At 36.9% G+C, this 21,807-nt stretch overlaps 1 protein-coding gene across 1 annotated transcript; it reads left to right on the forward strand.

Annotated features, from left to right (window-relative positions):
* Positions 1 to 14,198: 14,198 nt before the first annotated feature.
* On the forward strand, positions 14,199 to 18,458 carry LOC120069230 (flavin-containing monooxygenase FMO GS-OX-like 3). The gene is made up of 7 exons (XM_039020938.1): positions 14,199 to 14,969; positions 15,813 to 15,883; positions 16,142 to 16,294; positions 16,371 to 16,453; positions 17,061 to 17,196; positions 17,276 to 17,449; positions 18,051 to 18,458. Exons 1-7 carry the CDS (start codon positions 14,375 to 14,377, stop codon positions 18,270 to 18,272), a joined length of 1,434 nt encoding a protein of 477 aa, XP_038876866.1. The 5' UTR covers positions 14,199 to 14,374; the 3' UTR covers positions 18,273 to 18,458.
* The last annotated feature ends 3,349 nt before the right edge of the window (positions 18,459 to 21,807 follow it).

The raw sequence follows: 21,807 nt of genomic DNA on the forward strand, positions 1-21,807 counted from the left end.
AAATGGTAGTGGGCTGTCAAATCTCCACTTTCGCCAACTGTTTTACAATAGAAACTAAGTCAGATATTTATTTCTTAAGTTCACTTACCTTATTGGTGGACTTTCCACTGATTGCAGCTCTAGTTCTAAATCGTTCTTTTAACGGCATTCACCATAGGTCTTTTTGAATCGTTCCCAATACTCATGAAGGGTCTCTCTATCAAACTGCATAATGCTGTAAATTTCCTTTCTAATGCTAGCAGCTCGAGATGCTGGAAAGAATTTCTCCAAGAACTGTCTCTATAGTTCTTCCCAGGATGCGATGCTTCCAGGAGGAAGAATATAGAGCCATTCTTTGGCATCTCCCTTCAATGAAAAGAGGAATGTCCTTATATTGATCTACTCCTGGGTCACACCATTGAGTTTTAATTCATTGCATACGATATAGAATTCCTTCAAATGTTTGTGTAGGTCTTCGCCCTGCAGACTAGAAAAGGCAGAAAGTAAGTGAATTAAGCCAGATTTAAGTTCAAAGATACCTATTGTCTCAGGATAGATGATGATTATTTTTATGAAGTGAATTATGAATGATATGCGATGATGAAATTGCGTTGTGTACTCAAGTTTCCTCAACGGAATCCAAGTGTAAATTCCATTGAGTTTCCTGGTAAGTCCAAAGTCGAACTCAAAGACTTGTGAAAATAGATTGCGTTGGTAATTTTTATGAAAACTTTGCGGTGACCGGTAACTCAATTAATTGTGGGTTTGTTGTCATTGCGTTGATGAAAAATAAATAAATGCGGCGAATTTGAGTAAAGTCAATTGTGTGATAGATACACTGAGGAATGCGTCAAACTATGCGATCATGCTACAACCATGCACAGCAAGTCATTTTCCAATGCAAATGTGATGCTCCTAAGTCTAGGACGTATGTGTTGAATGCAAAAGTGTCCATAGAGCTTATCCCTAAGTCTCTACTCTTTTCCTATGCGATGATGCAAAATGCATAAAGGCAAGGTGACCGCATACAATCATATCCTATCTTTAGGATGCATGTGATGCGTTGATAACAAATAGTGCTTATTCCTAAGCTCCTATCTCTTGATTATGCATTCTAACCTAACTCTTCTGAGCCTAGATTCTAACTTGACCTTCCCAAGCCTAGATATTGTCCTTAGACTACCCTCCCGAGTATCTCTAATGGACGAATGAAGCATACATAATACAAGACAATCGCAAAGAATGAAGATTCCCTAGTTGTGCTAGCTAAATGCTTCTTAACCTATTCAACTGATTTAGCTACTCATGCGTAAATAATAGAGAGTGAACAGATATAAAGAAGGAAATTCCATTTTTATAAATGAGTTTGAGTACAAAATAACAATGGAAGATAAAGGTAGAGAACCTGGTAGCAATTCCTTGCTGACCAAGGCTTTTACACTATCAATCTCTATTCAGTTCCAAAGATGTTCCTGCTTTCGCAGGCATTGGCCCTCTCTCTGTCCTTGAAGCTTTCGGCGCTCTCCCAAGCTTACCGGAATGATCTACCGGCACAACCTTCTCTCTCGCATCTGCCTTAAAATAAAAGAAAACTATGAACAAAGAAGTGTGAACGTATGAATTTTGAATTAATGAATGGTGAACCTTTCTTCTAAAGGATGCCCTTGGTATTTATAGAACATCCAGGGTGAAAGTCGGCTTCTCTCTCATGATTGCACAGATGGGACTGCTTTAATTCCTAACTGATGCGTCGAATATTTGTCACCGAAAAGCTGAATGTACTTGTGATCGTTATCGGCTGTCAACTTAATTCAGATTCAACTGTCATCAGCTTTCTGTCCCATTGCGATTAATTAGCTTTTCACCCAGATGCGCCCACCATGTGGCGCTGACCAAGTTGCGGCAATCCCTCTCGGGCGAATATTTGCGAACACAATCATCATAAAGCCTTACGGTGAAGTTGCGCTCGACCAATGATTTCCTATGATCGCAATTCTTGATTGCATCAACGTATATTCTGCATAAAAACACAAAAATCAACTTTTCCTATGCACTGAACGCATGCGACCACAATATTATGAAATTGATGCTTGATGGACGCAATTTAAAATGTTTTATCAATGCAAGCCAACATTGTTTAAGAACTCAACACTATGATAACGTGCATTTCTGCCCATTATCAATAGGCAATGCACAAGGGCTGCTGACTGAAGTCAAAGGTTGCAAGCTCCTAGAGGGTCTTTTCTCGTTCAGCCATTACTGGAAAATTTTCAGGGACGTCTCCTTCAAATGTGTCTTCAACACGAATCTCGTTGTCAAGAGCAGCCTGCTGTCTCCTTTCTCTTCTGATTCTTCACTCCTCCCTAGAGATCTCTACAAAGTACAATTGTCTAGCACCCTTAGGAGTGTGTGTCATGCACCAAAAGAGAGAAATGATTAGCAAGATAAACACTACAAGTTTAAAAAATTAAGGATTTTATTGGCTTCCCAGCAGTGGCGCCAATTTGACAGACCATATCTTACGGTGACACTCCCGAAAGGTCCGTGCATATAAATTTTTATGCACCAAACAAACCCTTTATACTAACTAATAGTATGAGTAGAAAGTCCCAGTTGAATCACATAGAGCCAAATATGGACTCCTAAAAGGTTGGAACTTGTAGGAAGTAACCAAAAGGGAGGGGGGTTGTGAGAATTGTTAAAATAAATTGTGAAAACAAAAAGGTGTGCAATGCAATAGTTATGAAAATTATCAATCAAAAAAACACTTAGCTTGGGTAATTATAATTTAATCCATTGCTCATTAATTATATCATAGACTACTCAAAAGATGTGAGATTAATTGAACTGAAAACTTAGCCTACTCGATTAGAGTCCTAACCGGTAGTCCATAAAATCAAGTTGATTAAGAGAAAAGCAAGAATCCTTACCCAATCAATTAATCAACAGACATTAAGATTCAAGGCAAAACTAAGCCAATTAATTAGTTTCCATCGTCTAACTAATTAATTGATTGAAATTTATCTGTTAAAAAGTAAATGCTTGCTAACTGGAATCCAAATTAACACAACAAACCTACTTAACTCATGCTTTTAAGTGACAACTATCTAACGATTACAAATTAGGGCCAATCAAAAAAATCAATTTAACATGCATAGCTAATTTGTCAGATTATCCCAGAAAATTGAAGAATGTGCTCAAGATAAATTTCATAAAATTCATAATAAAACTCACAGAATTACAAAACCAGTCTCAAGAATTAAATTGGAATGAAATTAAATTAACAAAACCAAGCTAAGTTTTTACCCTTTAGCCACGGAACATGTCGAGAATCAACATGACTGGCAAAGGGGAAGAACTTATTACAAAATCTAAAAGAAAAAGGACAAAAACAGAGCTAGAAAAAAGGCTACAATGGTAAAAATGGGAAGAAGAAGGGATGAGATGGGATGATTTTGACTAAACCCCAAGGGTTCCTTTATAGACCAGCCGCAGCATTGCAATGCTAGGGAGAGCGTTACAACACTCGATTGTGCCATGCTTGCTGGGGGATTTGCATCAAACTACGTAGTGTCACGACGCTTCAAAGGAGTGTTGCAACGCTACCGCGTCTGCCTTACAATGTCGACATACCAGTGTTGAAGTGCATTGCGATGGTGGCGTCCTTGATTTTCTGGAGCGTTGCAATGCTTGGAGCAGCATTGTGACACTGTCCTGCATTCGAGCATTCTATTCTACAGTGTCAACCTAGCGTCAGACTTAGGTTAAATAGTAGCGTTGCGACGCTCGACAGTGCAATAGCCTTCCTTTATTGGTCATTTGAACAATTTAGCTTCTAATTTTGTCATTTTAGCGTCCTTAAGTCTCGAATGCTTAATCTATCTGCTTGTACACTCGAGTCCTATAAAATAATCAATTAAACCTAATTAAGTAGCTAAACAACACTGAGTTAAGCAGAAGAAGATAGCACATTTTAAGTGCTATTAGTGAGACGCTGAAGATAGAAAATCTTGGAACTATATTTGAGATCGAGCTTGAAGAATCAAAATATTTCAAATATATGTTCATGGTACTAGGTGCGAGTTTAAGAGGTTTTAAGAGTTGTCGACCCGTGATTATTGTAGATGGTACTCATCTAAAGGGTAACCACTTGATACATCCAAAAGCAACAAATGGATAAGGACCGAGACTCAAGGGACCCAAACACAACCGATGTCAAATAATGTATAACATTTTGATAAATACTTTATAATTTATTACTCTACATTATAGATTGTTCATTTTGTAAAGCAAAGACATTATGATAAATACTCAATATTTGATTCAATTTACACGTTACTCGCTACTCAATTCGCATTACATGTTACTCGATACACAATTACTCAACAATACTCGATAAACATTAACTGAAATTACAATACTCGATATACGATACATGTTAAATCATACTTGATGCAAGTTACTCGATATTCGATGCTCGATACATGTTACTTGATACACGAAAACTAAATCATGTATACACGATACACATATAGTTTCTTAATATGGAAATATACATACAGTTTCTTGAAAGCTTATACTATGGAAATATACAATTTTCTTATATAAAATTAACAGGTTCATACATTTACAAATATAGTCAAAATTTACATAGAAAGACCTAATAAAAAAATTGATCGGCCCACAACTCGACACTATATTGCAACCTAAAATTATGCATTTTATCTTACTGTAAACTCTCCAGACTTGACCCAATCACCAAGTATTCGAAGAACTTGAGACAAAATATCCCACAATCCAGTGTACCTAACCCTTGTAGGAAGCCTGTATTGACATGGCTCAACCTCTAAAGATTATATACAAGGTCGGGCTTTATAGCATGTAAGTTGCGGAACTGTGCCAGTGAAGGGAGAGTGAAGCATAGAGGCCCTAAGAATGATACTAGATCCTTCTGTGTGATGTACTTGGGGAGTGGGTCATACAAAAGGATGTGCCCAAGGTTTATGTTTATCACCAACATAATCCAGTGCTACTTGTAGTTGAGTGGGCTATAGATGTAATCGACATCTGCCCATCCAGGCTGATGTTTAACTTCCAATCCGAGCACATAATTGTTGATGTCATAGGTATGTATGATATTAAATGCTCAAAATAATGCGATACTACTTCTATTTATGCGTAAATTAGGAATATTCATGTAGTATGTTCTGCGTTGTCACAAGTTTCCTTACGATGGAGCCAAGTGTAATTCCACCGCAAGTTTCTCGGTATGATCCAAGGTCGAACACGGGGAACTGGTTTTCGGTTATTGCGGTATGTTCATGGTATATGCGACCAGGTTTTCAATTCTTTATAAAAGGGTTTGTACAGTTATGTAAATTGCGGTAAAATAAAGGAAAGCAGTAAAGATGCGATAAAACATAAAAATACATAAACCTAAGCTAGATGTTACAAGATACAGACTTCATGTACAAGATGCTAGGACTAAGGCTGGCTGTGAAGGTTGTGCAAAGATGTGGGATGTGGCGACAAGTCTTATGAACAGAATAGAAAGAGAAAGATAAGTATTACAAACAACGCAAGTTCTTAATTGGATTGAAGGTAAAAATACTGTTCCGCTCTTCTCTTTGCGTACACCTCTCAGTGATCGACCATGTTCCCCACATGTCTGTGGTGAAACAGAGTCTAACATAATGAACGCGAGGTTGCTTCCATGTCTGGAAGTACTACTCGCTTTAGTTAATGCACTCTTCTGACCCTCTCTCAATAGATCAGAATAACATCTTCACTTCTGCTCTCATAGGTGAAGATGTCGTCTAGCATGCTTTATCTAAACATATTTTATAACTTTAATACAGATTAAGTTTTTGGTGGTTCATATTGCTCATCAGGAGATTAAGAAAACATCACGAAGAAAGTGACTAATGGGTGAATGGAAATAGACAAAAAATGGTAGATGGAATCTGTCGAAACATTTAATATTTCTACTAAGCGTTTGATACATGATTTGTGAATGAAGAGGTAAAGAAAATATGGAATACAATGAAAGAGAGATAAAATAGATACAAACAAGTGTCAATGTCTTGGCACAAATTCGATGGAGATCTGCTTACCGGATCGGATGGTTTCGATGGCAGGAAGAGCTTCCCTCTCAGGCTTGCTCCACCGGTAGCAGGGATCTCTACATAGAGCTTCGATCAAGTATATGGCAGGCCGGATCTTAGATTCACCTTTCGGCCTTATCTCGTTCTCTTCCTGGATTTCTTCTCTTCAGCACTCAGCTCAGTCTTTCTCTCTAAAATCTTACAACATTTAGCCTCGTATCCAGTAGCATCCTTTTCTCTGAAATCAATGGGGTATTTATAGGAGTAGATCCTTGATTCTGGCCTTGTGGTCTCCACTTGATGGTTATGGTAATTCCGCAGATGGAGAGATATTATTCCTTCTATTATGCAATCAGACCATCAATTCTGTACAACCGTTAGTTGTACACATGTCGCAATCCTCCACTCTCGCGTTGCTCAGTTGCATCTTTCGATCATAGGTTTGCATATGGTGTTTGTTTTTATTACCGCATGTGGTCGAAGCATAGCTCTGGACTGACTGTCGCTTTGCGCCGTCACTTCGGTAATCATCTCTTCATGGTTGATCGACGGGCACAATTGTGACATAGATGTGTTGATTAGTTTCTCATGAGCCTTGAGCACAAGCGGTGACTTGGTCTCCTTACAAACAGAGTAAAGTTTGGGTTGTCTTCCATCTTTTTGGCGTTAATGGGTGTAATCGCAAAAATTTATAATTATTGTCATACTAGGCTAATTTTCATACAATTGGCGCATAATTACTAACTTTTGGCCGCAATATCTAGATAAGGTGGCATAAATAACTTGTATTTCTATAGGTTATCAATAATCGACATGCATGTGCTCTTTCTCCCATGTTTTAGCAGATTATTCACTCATTTTCTTATATATGGCGTGAAATAAGCTATCTGGACCATATAGGTTCAAGTGACTCTGGAAAATAGATAACAATAGGTTAAGTGTATATCAGTTGTGCAAAATTGCACATTAAAATTTAAATAATCTATAGTGCATAGCAATATGACATGTGCCAACGTCGTGAATCGATGAACACATATCTCCAATAAGCTAATAAATTTTCATTGGAGAAACTTGAATAAAGCATCAAGAATCTATAATTTACAAGTTCAGTTAATGAGTGAAAATAGTAAATAACAAGCATACAAACATAATGAAGATGTTAACTTACGTTGTTTTCAACCCAATAATTGTCACATGTTAGCTCACAGAAAACTCCTCCATCATGAAATTCGTCCTAAAGAGGACTTCATGACCCAGCTAATGAGAACCCATATTCATGTTGGTCAACTAGACCATGAACTTATTCATCACGTCCTTTAGAATAGCATGTGTCGAGTCATGGGGACGATTTCAGTCGAACATTGACTAGGCAGAATGGATTTAGTGGATGAAGGAGAGCAGTGGATATTGTAACGATGAGAAGGATGGGCTTGGTGGATGGTGGAGGGATGAGGTCACTGGATACCATGGAAGATGGAGGAATGGGGTCACTGGACTGCTTGAAGGGTAAAGGGATGAGGTCACTAGACTCAGTGGAAGTTGGAGGGATGAGATCAATATTCTCGGTGGATGGTGGAGAGATGGGGTCATAAGACTTATTGGAAGCGTTGGGATTGGTGTCCTAATTCTCCCGGAGTCTCGTAGTTTGTAAACTATACACATAGTTATGAATCAAATCAGAGTTATTTTATTTGCCATTTACACATATCCAATAAATAAAGCTCCATGGTTATTGTATGAAAACTTAAACATGTATATGATATATACAAGTGAATCGGTCTTAAGTGATAACCTAAATAGATTTATAGTATAAGGATTAAGGAGGAATACCTGATCCTAGTGACACTACGGATACGGCCCACTTTGTAGAGGTTTGCAAATGTTGTGAACTACTACAGATGGTAGATCCTGACCATTCATGTGGAGACATGCGAGTGGGGGGCCCTATACAAAGAGTTTTTATAAGACTGACCACGAGATGACTAGTCTCTTTATATAACGTCATTGATACTTGAGACTTACATCTCACCTAAATGACCATAGGTGACATGACCTAAATTTTGAGTGTTTTGGGAACTTCTTCCTTTGAGGGGAACTTCTTCCTTTGAGGGTGGTCCTTTGATTACTATGGGTGAGAGTGATAAGATTTCTAACTCAACATGCCTACCTTTTTGGGGATTTTTCTGATTTAGAAGCTGGGAACTTAGTTACACAATATGGAACTCACTCCTTACCCGAAGCAGGGGTAAGTAGATGAAGGAAATCGATCACGAGGATTTCCACGAGCAGTGGAAAGATAGTTCTAAATTACAATCATGTATGAACATTACAATTACAGTCAAAACCAGAAACATGCGGTTACAACATTCATTATAGAAATTACAGCATGATACAACAAAGAATCAAGGAGAAATTCTACGCATGTTGGTAAACTCATCGCCAATGCTCCATGATCATGAACGCTTGAACACAAAAACCTCGAATGCTCAAACAAAACGACCGCTACATAGCACATACACCGCACACTCGAACTTAGTGATCGCCTCGGTCACGAACACCCCAACTACACGAACGACCTCTACAAAACCTCGACGATGTCGAGTTGAGTATAACCTGTCTCTTATACACATCTAGATGTGTATAAGAGACAGCTGCAACACAGCACGAACACTTCGCGCTCGTCCTCAACGATCGCCTCGGCCACGAACTCCTCAGCAACAGCACGAACGGCCTCCACAGCACCTCGACGATGTCGAGTTGAGTATGACACCACCAAGAAGGCTACCTTGGTACTCTCGGTGTGAGAATCTAGAGGGTAGGCTCTGTGTGAACTTGGTTGGAGGTAGAAGAAGGAGGAATCAACAATTGTGTAAACGATTGAGCAAGTGGGAGAAGACTGAACCTATCGTATAGGTCGATGTCCAATCATTTAGCAAAAGCTAAGCGATAGTCTAGCAAAAGCTAAGTGATCGTTTAGCTCATCGCTTAGTTTCGTGTTTGTCGCTTACAAAACACTACACGATAGTTTACCTTAGTCAAGTTGTCGCTTAGTAAATCCTATTTACTTGATAACTTCTGTGAGATTCTTTTCCGAGAGAGAATTAACAAATTCAATTTTTTCAACATTACTAAAATTAGGAAAACAATTTTCCTTTTCTCTCACGGTTACCATGAAACCACCAATAACCTCCCACTCAATTGGTTATTAGAGAAAAAAATTTAATTATCCAATAATTAATATTATTATAAATATAAATGATAACCAACTTATCATACTATATTTATAACCTATTGTTTTAATATTTCATCTCATGAAACGTATAAACCATAGCTCTTTTTCTATTCCATGGTACTTAATATAAATTTTATTTACATTAATCCGCCACTAGATGTATCATATACACCAAATCGATTATATCATATATAATCAAATTACCTCTTGTCAATTTGATCATTTCAAATCAGCACCAAGAACTAATCCTCAACTGAATCCATTGAGCTACCAAGGGGACCTTATGAACCTGTAGCTCGAAACTCCAACGGTATGTGAATAACTGACTAAACTCTTTAATCACAGGATCTACCATCCATTAACTGCTAGATATTTCACTAAAGACCGACAGTTGAACTCTCCTTACCACAAATATATTATGTGTCCATCTTAACCAATCAATAGTGTGACAACCCTTCACAAATCGCTCGTAAGTACAACTCGACAAATAACTGTTATGTCCCTGTAGTTACATCTAACTCCTTAAGTACAACTGATCCCTCTAATGAACATACGTCATAGTTCTACTATGACCGAGTTCCTCTCTTCCAAAGAGAAGATGTGGTCACTATATTCAATCCCCAGAATCAGTCTTTAAGGGAGTAATCTCTCTACTTATCCCTACTTCGGAAAAGGAGTGGATTCCATCTTGTGGATTGAGTTCCCAGCTCCTAGATCAGACGAGTCCCTAAAAAGGTAGGCATGTTGAGTTGACAATCTGGCCACTCTCACCCATACTAATCAAAGGACCGCCCTCAAAGGCAGGAGTTTCTAAAACACTCAGGATTCGTGTACCTATGGTCGTTTAGGTGAGATGTAATCTCTAGTATCAACGGCGTTATATACAGAGTCTAGTCATCTCGTGGTTTGGTCTTATACAAACTCTTTGTATAGGACACCCCCGCTCACACGCCTCCACATGAATGGTCAGGATCTACCATCTGTAGTAGTTTACAACATTTGTAAACCTCTACAAAGTGAGCCGTACCCGTAGTGTTACCAGGATCAGGTATCCCACCTTAATCCTTATACTACAGACCTATTTAGGTTATCACCTAAGGCATGATCCACTTGTATATCACATATACATGCTTAAGTTCACATAAGATAACCAAGGAGCTTTATTTATTGAATATGAGTAAATGCCAGAATGAAATAACATTTATTTTACTCATCAAACAATCTGTATCATTACAAATAATAAGACTCCATGAGCATTAGGATACCAATCCCAGAAGTAGATAGATTGCTCCCTTAAAGGCTGATTCTGGGTCTTGAACATAGTGGCCACAACTTCCCTTTGGAAGAGAAGACTCAGTCATAGTAGGACTATGACTTATGTTCATTAGAGGGATCAGTGGTACTTAAGAAGTTAGATGTAACTACAGGGGCATAATGGTTGTTGGCCCAGCTGTACTTACGAGCAATCTGTGAAGGTTTATCGCATGGTTGATTGGTTGATATGGACACAAAATATATCTGTAGTAAGGAGACTACAACTGTCGGTCTTTAATCGAGTGTCTGGCAGTTATCAGATGGTGGATCCCCTAACTAAAGATTTAGTCAGTTATTCGTGTATCGTTGGAGCTTCAAGCTACAGGTCCATAAAGTTCCTTTGGTGGCTCAATGGATTCAAGTTGAGAATCAGTTCTTGGTGTTGATTTGAAATGTTCAAATTGACAAGAGGTAATTCGATTATATATGATATGATAGGTGTGATGTATGAGATACATCAAGTGGATGATTAATGTAAATGAGATTTACATTAAGTACCATGAAATAGAAAAATGACTATGGTTTATATGTTCCATGAGATAAAATATAAAAACTATAGGTTATAAATAAACTATGGTAAGTTGGTTATCATATATATTTATAATAATATTAATTATTGGATAATTATATCTTTTTCTTTAATAACCAATTGAGTGGGAGGTTACTGGTAGTTTCATGGTAACCGTGAGATAAAAGAAAAAATATTTTCCTAAATTTAGGAGAGTTTTTGCTAGAGTTGCTATTCTCGGCAAGTACTCACAGAAAGATTATCAAGTGAACAAGATTCACTAAACGACAGATGAAGAAAGACTAAACGATCGTGGAGTGACACGATATGATAGTTCACTCAATTGGTTGTCTTCTAAACGATCGCGGGGTTTTAGTTATACGATAGTTTGTCTTCTTCTAAACGATTGGGCATTCGTCTATACGATAGACTTTTGTCATCTCCCAGTTGCTCAATCGTTTACACGATTGTTATTCCTTTGGTCTCTTCCTCTAACCAAGTCCACACAAAGCCCACACTTCTAGATTCTCACATTGAGAATACCAAGGTAGCCATTGTGGTGGTGTCTTACTCAACTCGACTAAAGTCAAGGTTTTGGAGGTTGTTCGTTGAGTTTGAGTTTGCTGTTGATTGTGCTGTGTTATGGTCACTGTGTTCGAGCGTTCATATGTTGCAATCTTGGAGATTAAACGAGCGTTCATGATTAAGGGAGTTTGAAGCATGAGTCTTCAAAGGTATGATAATCTTTCTCTTGATCTTATTGAAAGCATGTTGTAATTTCGTATTGTGCATGACCGGTTAGTTTCCGTTTTTTTATTGTAATTGTGTATGTTCAAATACGAATGAAATTTGGAACGATCATTCCGCTGCTCATGAAAATCTTTCTCGTGAGACCGCTGCTCATGACTCTCATAGCCACTGAAGTGACTATGAGCATCCTCATCATGGTGTGATCTATGTGTCTCTGAGGAGCACGTCTCAGCATCAATGCGCTTGTATACGGGTCGCTCATCAACACTAGTGTCTTTATATTGTCTCTCCCTATTCGACATAATTAATGGTGTGGGTGTGATCCTTTTCTGTATAAAACAACAAAGAAGTTTTTAGTTATATGTGACATTCACCTTAAATTCGAGTAAATATTGATGTAATACACTAACCTCGCTTGACTCAAACACGTCTTGCTGCATTGATCTGGTCGACAATGAGTATGTACATTTCTACTTTAGGAATCGAGGTACGACATGTCTATTCAATCGGGTTGCAACCTTTCCGACAACTGTTGATATGATCTCATATTCCCACACCTACCATAATTCATAAACGATTATAGAACAAGAATAAATAGTAAGTGATATTGTAACTAAAATAAGTAGATCTCATATGGCCAATGAATGAATATTACCTGAAATGCATGAGGAAACCCTGGTAAGTTGTACTTTACAATGTAGTTCTTATTGTTCTTAGAACTTTTTTGTAGTTATCTGCCTTACCACTCAATCCTCTTTGTAGTCTAAGTAACATTCTCTCTCATAGCACGTTTCCCCAATCCATGGAATTGAAGTAATCCAAATCCTCCACGTCAATTAATAAGGTCTTGTCAACATTGTCCCTCCTCTTCTCCCTACCCATCATACCTTATTCAGTATAATAGACCAATGTCATCTTCATAGCATCCATATCGTTCTCAAATTCCATGTCCTTGTACACTCTCTAAGGTACCAATGTAAATGTCCCATGCAAAATCATTCTTGAAGTACCTACTATGCAGTGATCCAAGTGCTTCACCCCCTACTCACAACTACTCGATTAGGTGACAGCCAAAATTCCGTCATCAACAGGAAGTCTTCTTTGGTGAATGTTACAACCATACCAGTCAAATCCAAGGTCATTGCATCCTTCCTATCATCTACAACCTTCGTCAATAGAATGTAGTGGACCAATGGACTATTGAAGATAATGTCCATGTCCATGAATCATCTAAATATCGTCTTCTTAAAGAGGGCAAGCTGACTGGGAGTAAGCTTCTCTTACACTATCTTGTTAGCCATCCAATGTGAGAGGATACGCTGGTTGCTTGGCCTAGGAAATGATCTTGGGGACGAATCTTGAATTATCTAGCCATACTGCACAGAATAACAAAAAACATCAGAAAGTAAGCATTCTATTTAATACTCGATACTCAATGCACGATACTCGATTGCTCGATACTTGATACAAGATACATGCTATATAGTGTCCCTTATTTGCTACTTTATATGTGACTAGATGGTTGATTATTGAGCATTTCGTTTGATTTTCCACGTTCATGACTTATCCTACTCAAACCTTAAGTTCTAGACGGTCCAAAATACCAAAAAAAAAAAAAAATCAAAATCAAAATGAAAAAAATTCGAGCTCCAGCCAAGCATGCAAGATATGAAAACCGTATCAGTCGAGTATCGAGGAACATGCAAGTGCATGTCGAGGAACATGATGCCAAAAATATAACAAACAAAGAGACGAATGATGCTAAAATATAAACAAAGAGAAGAATGTTACCTAATGCAGAGAGAATCGAGAGAGTTTCAAGTGTAGAGATGCAGTCGTCGAGGGATATAAAATCAAAAGACGAGAAAGAATAGTCTGATAAACGAGTTGAAGTGGTGAAATAATGGACTTCAAACGAGGATTGAGTGACTAAAAGGATCGTGTGACATGCAAACGAGGATTGAGTGACGAGTCATCGAGGATCGAGTTGGTAGGCATGTGGAATGCATCTCAGAGATGAAGCGGTAAAATCACACGTGGATGACGTCAACAGAAAGCTACTTTTTGTTACTTTTTCTACTGATAGCACTTTTTATTTGGATCTCCTAAAGGAGGCCATCCATACAAAAAAGACACGAATATGAAATCGAATATATAAACAGATTAGAAATAACACTGTGAAAATGAATGGTAATTTAGCTCCCTCTTGCCAACAAGAGTACTATCAATCTCGAGGTTTGAGATTCGATTCCCCCACCTCACACTTTAACTATCTTTCAAAAAAAAGAAAAAGAAAAATTTAGCTCCCTGTCATCGAAGAAGAAGAAATGAACAAAATAAAATCGGCGCGCATCGGGACACACTCAACGAATCTTATCATACTCTGCAAAAATCGAAGTCAAATTAGTCGCCGACTACACTGAACGAATCATCAACAATCCATTTCCTTTTTCAATCGGAAAATCTTGCTCTACAAACAACAAACGGATGTTTTCTCTTCCCAGTTGCCTACCCTCATCCCAACTAAAGCAACACTCCCCCAATTCCCAATCCCAACCCCCAACTTCCCGCCGCGTCGCAGTGATCGGCGCCGGCGCCGGAGGTCTCGTCACTGCCCGGGAGCTCGGCCGAGAGGGCCACCATGTAGTCGTTTTCGAACGGAATAATCAAATCGGAGGGACCTGGGTATATTCGCCGGAAATTGAATCCGACCCACTTGGAATCGACCCAAATCGTACCAGGATCCATAGCAGCCTCTACAGATCTCTACGCACCAATCTCCCCAGAGAACTCATGGGGGTCCGCGATTACCCATTTGTTCCTCGAGAAGGAGAGGATCGAGATCCGAGGCGATTTCCAAGTCATCGAGAGGTTTTAAAGTATTTGGAAGATTTCGCAAATGAATTTGGGATTTGTGAATTGGTGAGGTTTGGAACTGAGGTGGTGTTTGCTGGTTTGGAGGAGCTTGGGAAATGGAGGGTTGAATTTAGATGTGCAAATGGGGCTGTTGATGATGACATTTTTGATGCTGTGGTTGTTTGTGTCGGGAATTATTCTCAACCTCGAGTGGCAGAGATTCCTGGTAAAAGAAAAGAAACATTCTTCTGTTCAATCCAGTTGTTTACTATTAGTTTATTTCTGGTTCAGGTAGTTTTGACCTCTCTTTAAATGAAAATGAAGGTTGAGGGAGGAAATAGAATTGGCATTCTACCTTTTTTCATCTAGGAATGAGAGTTCATTGGGATATAATCTGTCCATTAATTTCACTCCTTTCAGGCTTTGTATACATTGATTGTGTAAGAGCAAATTATGAGAATTATAAGGAAAAACCATTGATCCAATTCAACGAATTTCCGTTGTTTTCTTAAGACAACTCAATGTGTCATGAACAATTGTCTCCCAGACTACTAATTTGCGAATGCATTACTTCAATCATAGGACTCAACGAGCATCTAAGTAGTTGTATAGAAAAGAGAAAGAATTGGAGGAACAATTCTTCGTGTGTTTTTGTTTATCATTATTTTGTAAAACTGCTAAGGAAACCACATATTTATAGACTAGATCATTTTATCTTTTGAGAAAAAACATATTATTTCATTAAATGTTGTGATTTTACCAAAAAAATACGTCCTCCCTAAGAGTTCTGGTTTTCTAAATTTAAAAACAAATTAATTTTATACACATTTTCCAATAGATTGATCGTGTTCTTGCTTGTTTACTGTGATCTTTTTTGCACATAATATAAGGTTTCTTGTTTTGATTTTAGTGTTCTTTTGGTTATTGTACCTTTTTTACGTTATCTTGTCTGTCTATAGGAACACTTGACGTAATGGCAAGCTTGTGACAGGATTTTTATTTTTTCTCTCTCCAGGAATTAGGGATTGACTTGTGCATTATCTTATAATGATGAAAACATTCTTTTCAGGGATTGATGGATGGCCTGGGGTTCAAATACATAGTCACAATTATCGTGATCCCGAACCATTTCGGGGTAAGGTACATTCAGATTGCTCTGCTTCTATGTCAATATACATGACATTACTGATATTGTAGATCTTGGGGAGGGCCATATTTTCTGATTCTAAACCCAGTTGTATGCATTTTAATTTTTGTATTTCGATAAGTTTTTCCATTCATGTGATGAAACAACCGTGGATGATCTGAAAACTTATGTCATTGAGGTCTTATGGATATGGATATGTTGATACCAATATAAATAGAATTTGTTTAATTCCTTTGTTTCTTTTGGGATAGGTTGTTGTCTTGATAGGTTATTCTTCCAGTGGTACAGACATTTCTCAGGAGCTCATTGGGGTTGCCAAAGAAATTCATATTGCTTGGAGATCAGCTAAAACAGACCTTTTCGACACAGAATCAACTATTAGTAATGTGTCATTTCATCCAATGGTATAATTGAACATTGGATAGGATTTTATTTCTGAATGAGGTCTTTAAGGTCCTAATATTTACTTAAAAACTGCAGATTGAAAGTGTCCGTAACGATGGGACTGTGGTCTTTCAAGATGGGTCCGTCATTTTGGCTGATGTTATTCTGCATTGCACTGGGTATGCTATTGTGGACTGTTTTGAGCCTTGAATGTCGGTAAAATAAGATGATAGATATTAGATTAGACAACATGTTGATGGCAATCTTGTCATGAAGGGAATGAACAACAGGGCTTAAACTTCTAATGATTAGAGAACTGCTAAATACATTTCTGTAGGATTCCTTATCTACAAGTTCCGAAACTATGTTGTTGCAAATATCAAATAAATGAGAGTTCAATAATTAACCAGCATCTCTAAACAGGGGGAAAGGATAATGTTGAAGTAAAAAATAATTAAATTCACTGTAACCTATCAAGCTTCTGGGTTGATTTGTACTTTTATATGGTATAAGAACACAAGGTTCTATGTTCGAGCTTTAGTAATGTCATTATCTGTCCAATTAGTATTGATTTCCACTTGTTGGACCTTCTACTATCGTAACCTATCAGTTTCAACTTCTCTAATGTAGTAAAAACATAAAGTTGGTGGTTGAAAAACTGGAATCTCACTGAAACATTGCTTTGGTCATTGATCTTTACTTCTGAATTTATATTAAAAATCTGAAAGTAGTTATCATAAGAACCGCAGGTGGTTGACAGCATTTATATGCATGTTCTTGTTCAAGGTACAAATATCATTTCCCTTTTCTTGAAACCAATGGCATTGTTACGGTGGACGACAACCGTGTAGGACCTCTATACAAGCATGTCTTCCCCCCAGCATTGGCCCCAGGGCTTTCCTTTGTCGGGTTACCATTTAAGGCAAGTGTCCGATTGTGGTACGAACTTCGAATTTTGTTTATGGTTGGAATAAATTCTTGTGCTATAATTTGTACTGCAGGCTGTTCCTTTGCCTATGTTTGAGCTTCAAAGCAATTGGGTTGCTGGTGTTTTATCAAACAGGATTTCACTTCCATCGAAAGAGGAAATGTTGGCAGATGTTAAAACTTTTTATGCAGATCTTGAAGCTTTTGGCAAGCCCAAGCATCGGACCCACGAATTGGGTGATTATATGGTATGTTTTATGCTTAGTCACAACTCACAAGCCTGAATGATTATGTTGTGAGATTCTCATCAGCAAAATCACAAATTCTTGTGAACAAACATGCCCTTGAAAACTTGTTAGTCTAGATCCTACTTTCATTAAAAAGAATGGACAATAAAGGAAAATAATTAGTTTTGTCGAAATTGACTAAAACAACCACCTATCTGCATATAACCCAAGTGGTTTGTTAGTGTTAGAGCTCTAAACCAAGTGAACGTTGGTGGTAAAGGCGATGTTTGAAGATTTTGTGATCGAATCCCATGTTAAAAACTTGGGCACATTTGATTATCGCTTTGTTTTCTATTTAGTTCTTATTTGGGTAGATCAAGCTTACGAGCACTACTACCACTTGTATGATTATCTGTTTTTTTATATGTATTTTAAGAACATTTTCAAAATCTAGCCGTAGTCTTAAAATTTTTTAAAAAATGTATATAGTTTCAAAAACTTGATTTGTCATGTGCATAACTCTGTTTGTAGGGGAACAAATGTCTACCGAACTGATTACCTATATAATTAATATATCAAGGTTAAACTTTTGCTTATATTTCTTATGGATGTCATAATGCAGCCTGCCTACTGTAACTGGCTTGCGGCAACATGTGGTTGTCCTGCATATGAAGAATGGAGAAAGGAAATGTACATTACTACTCATATGAATAAGAGGGCCAATCTCGGGTCGTACCGTGATGATTGGCACGACGATGAGTTGATTCGTCAAGCTTATGAGGAATTTAGCAAGTATACTATAAATGAAAGAAGTCAAAACCACTCAAACTTGAATGTTTCATAAGATTGGAATATGTGGTAATGTTTATGTGTCGTTGATCCTCCCTCCTGGTTACAAAATTTGGATCTTTATTTGGAAATAAAAATGTAAATAATATCAACCTATTGAATTGCCCATTTTGGTTGTTTGTTAAAAATCATATTGTGCTTGAAAATATGAATAAAAAAAATCTCAAAAACTACCTCGAAATTGTTAGTCGAGCAAGCAACTTCGAGCTTTTCACTCAACATCTTTATATGTGAAATTCGATTTGTACTATGAAGTGACATTTTCTCCAATTTACTCCCATATTTGTTTGTTCACATCTTTTATATCGAGCAATTGCACAATGCTTTCTCAAATATTGAGAAGTCCTAAAAGGAGTTAGGGGAGTTTGAGTTGAATGGAGTTTTGAACTCTATTCTCTTTTCGAGCGGAAGAGTTCATGGGTTTCACAATTAAAAACTATCAATTTTATATTTTTAACTCCTTCCATTATAAATCAGATGATCCATAAAAAAGTTTGGACACAATCTTCTTCAACAAATTTAGAAATCTTTAGTTGATTAATACTATGTATGAATACAATCTTATTCAATAGATATAGAAATTACGAGTTAAAAAAAAAAAAAAAAAAAAAAAGGAGATTTCTAGATTCGAAATAAGGTCTAAAGAACCACATGAAGTTAATTCAAAACATTGTTTAGAGTGCTGAGTTGAGATATGATGTTTGGAGTTCATATGTTTGTATTTGGGGTGCAGAGTTATGAGTTCAAATATTTGTTGAGTTCATATATCAAAGGTGGTTGTCGGAGTTGGTCATTCGAGTTTGTTGTTCGAAGGTGGTTGAGGGACCCCAAAATTGGTCGTCGGAGTTGGTTGCGTAAAGGTGGTTATCGGAGTAGGGTCAACGGAATTTGTCATCAAAGATGGTTGCCGGAGTCCAGAATTGGTTGTCATAGTTGGTTGTTGGAGTTGTCATCAGAGGTAGTTATTGGAGTTGTTCCCAGAGTGTGACAACGATAACTGTCGACAATGACCAATGGATGGAGCCATTGAAAACATTGGAAGAATTGAGAATATACCAACTCAACTCCACCAACATTTAAAGTTTGTAGATCAAACGTTGAGTTTGTATATTATACCAACTCAACTCATATTGGTGAACCAAACACCTCCTATGAGTGTCCACGAGATGATGTATAAGAAATTAGTCCTTTGGGCAATTTGTTTGAACAACACAAGTTGGATTAAAATAGAACACTAATCAAAATACGAGTAAAATATTATTCTGACATTAAGATGCTTACAGTAGAGTAAGAATTCGAAGCATGATTTACTTCTTTACTATTCTGTAGGACCTTATTGAATATTTGCTTAAAAAAATTGAATCTGAGTAAGATTTAAGTGCAGCATAGCAAGTTCTTTTAGTTATATTTTTATAGCTTATTTGTTTACATTCTAATTCTTTACTTTACAACAAACAGTTTTGTATCGTTTGAAGTTATAGTATCAATATAAGTTTAAAGTCCTTTTCATTCCGTTTTTTTTTCTTAAAAAAAACAAATTGTGTAATGACCCCAAATTTTGCGCTAGACTACGAAACCTGACCAAACTTTTATTCCCTAATCGAACTCATGTATAACAACGAAACTAGTCTAACCAAAGAGGCCAGCTACTCTATTTTACTCGAAAATAGAACAATTGCCTTTGTTGGCGGTCGAATCTAGTTTGTCTTAGGTTTCACCGCGAGTGCTTGATGGTCTTGATCTCTTGCCTTTCTCTCTCTAGTCTAGTCTTGATCCTATCCAAGCTGGCCTGCATAAGAGATCCTCGCATTGGTGTATTATCGAATCTATTGCACTATGATGCTTAAGTTAATATTAAGAGTGACCAATTCAACTAAGCATGAAAAGAAATGAAGTTGGTGAAATGCACCTAAAACGTGTGTTATTTGTCCTTGAATTAGGATAATTTTTATATGATTATAGTGGATTTGATGTTGTTTGCTAATGATTTTCAGGGTTATGTTCAAGATAGAGATTCAATGTCAAAACAAGCAAAAAAGAACCTAAATAACTCCAAGGAAGTGAAACCCGAGCCAAGCATTGAAATGAGGGAAGAAAAGTGGAGAAAAAGACCAAAGTTTTTGCCAAAAACAGGGCAGCGCCGCAGTGCTAATCTCGACGCATTTTCCGAAAACGAAGTATTGTTATAAGTAGTGACGTGCCATGAGATATCAAAGAGAGTTGTAGTGCTGAGTGAAAATATTGTGACACTAGGTGAAGCACTGCGATTGAGGGCAAGAGCGTCGCGACACAGTCTTGAAATACTGTGTGCTAGTGCTGAAAAAAGGAAAATTCTACAATTTTTTAAAAGTTTGCCTATTTAATCTAGGATTTTTGGCTAGTCACCACATCGAATTTTGGAATTTTTGAGGCTTCGAGAAAAGGTTTAGAGCAAAGTATGGAGTGTTCTTGATGCGTGGGTGATGAAGATTGTCTAAAGGCCAAATTCATCACAGGAATGCAATTGGAAGTCGGATAACTCTTCTTTCCCTTTTTTATTCTTGAATTATGTTATGTCTTTTGGTATTCTTGATATAGTTCTATCTATGGAAGCCATGTTAGGCTAAATTTCTCTTAGTTATAGGGGGATGAATTCTTAGATTTAATTATTGTACACTTTGCTTCTTCAATGATAGTTTGTATTTACGCTTTCTAGCATGACCATTATTAATACTTTTGAATGTTCGATCAATATTTGAATGATTCCATGATTTAAATCTTCTTTTAGCAAGTCTAGTTTAGATTAGATCATACACATTAGACTATCTGTTGAACACACAAAAAGTAGTCTGATAATGGTAGAGATAGATAATTGATGAAGAATCTTAGTGCCATGCTTATCAATTTGGTTTCAAGAATTTAGTTATTATTTACCTCCTATTTGGAACCACGAGATTTTGAAGGATTTCAAATCAAAATGGATTTGTAATCATTTCTTGGAATGAATAAAAAAACATGGAGTTTAAAATTCAAAATGATTTGAAATTTTATTTGATCCAAAAATTGTCCAACTAAAATAGATCGAATTTGGCAAGATTTCGAATTAAAATTGGCCTAATTCCAAATTACCCTTTTTTGAAATAAAGAATAGCTAAAGAAAAACAAAGGGAAAAAAAATCTTTGATCATCAAGATCTGTGAAGCACAGACATGAATATAGATACGATAGAATACGATGATACGCCAACTTCTAAAAAAACTAGGATACTGATACGTTGAAGATGTATTTTATTATTTAGTACAAAATACAATACAAACATAGAAATACAATATAAAGATATGTTTTATTACTTAGTACAAAATAGAATACAAACACAGAAATACAATATAAAGATATGTTTTATTACTTAGTACAAAATAGAATACAAATACAAAAATACAATATAAAAAAGATCTAAGAGGTTGAAATAAAATAGTCAATAAAATATAATAGAAAAATGACTGAGAAAAAGAAGAAGTATGAAAATAAATGAAGAACTTCGTTGAATTGTC

The sequence above is a fragment of the Benincasa hispida genome, unplaced genomic scaffold (assembly GCF_009727055.1).
Source record: "Benincasa hispida cultivar B227 unplaced genomic scaffold, ASM972705v1 Contig285, whole genome shotgun sequence".
NCBI classification, from domain to species: Eukaryota; Viridiplantae; Streptophyta; class Magnoliopsida; order Cucurbitales; family Cucurbitaceae; genus Benincasa; species Benincasa hispida.

Bases quoted from the DNA above. Each gene is read 5' to 3' on its own strand.
- LOC120069230 (XM_039020938.1), top strand. From the start codon at position 14,375: ATGTTTTCTCTTCCCAGTTGCCTACCCTCATCCCAACTAAAGCAACAC. The intron at 14,970-15,812 runs GTAAAAGAAAAG...CATTCTTTTCAG, and splicing joins TCGAGTGGCAGAGATTCCTG to GGATTGATGGATGGCCTGGG. The intron at 17,450-18,050 runs GTATGTTTTATG...GTCATAATGCAG, and splicing joins ACGAATTGGGTGATTATATG to CCTGCCTACTGTAACTGGCT.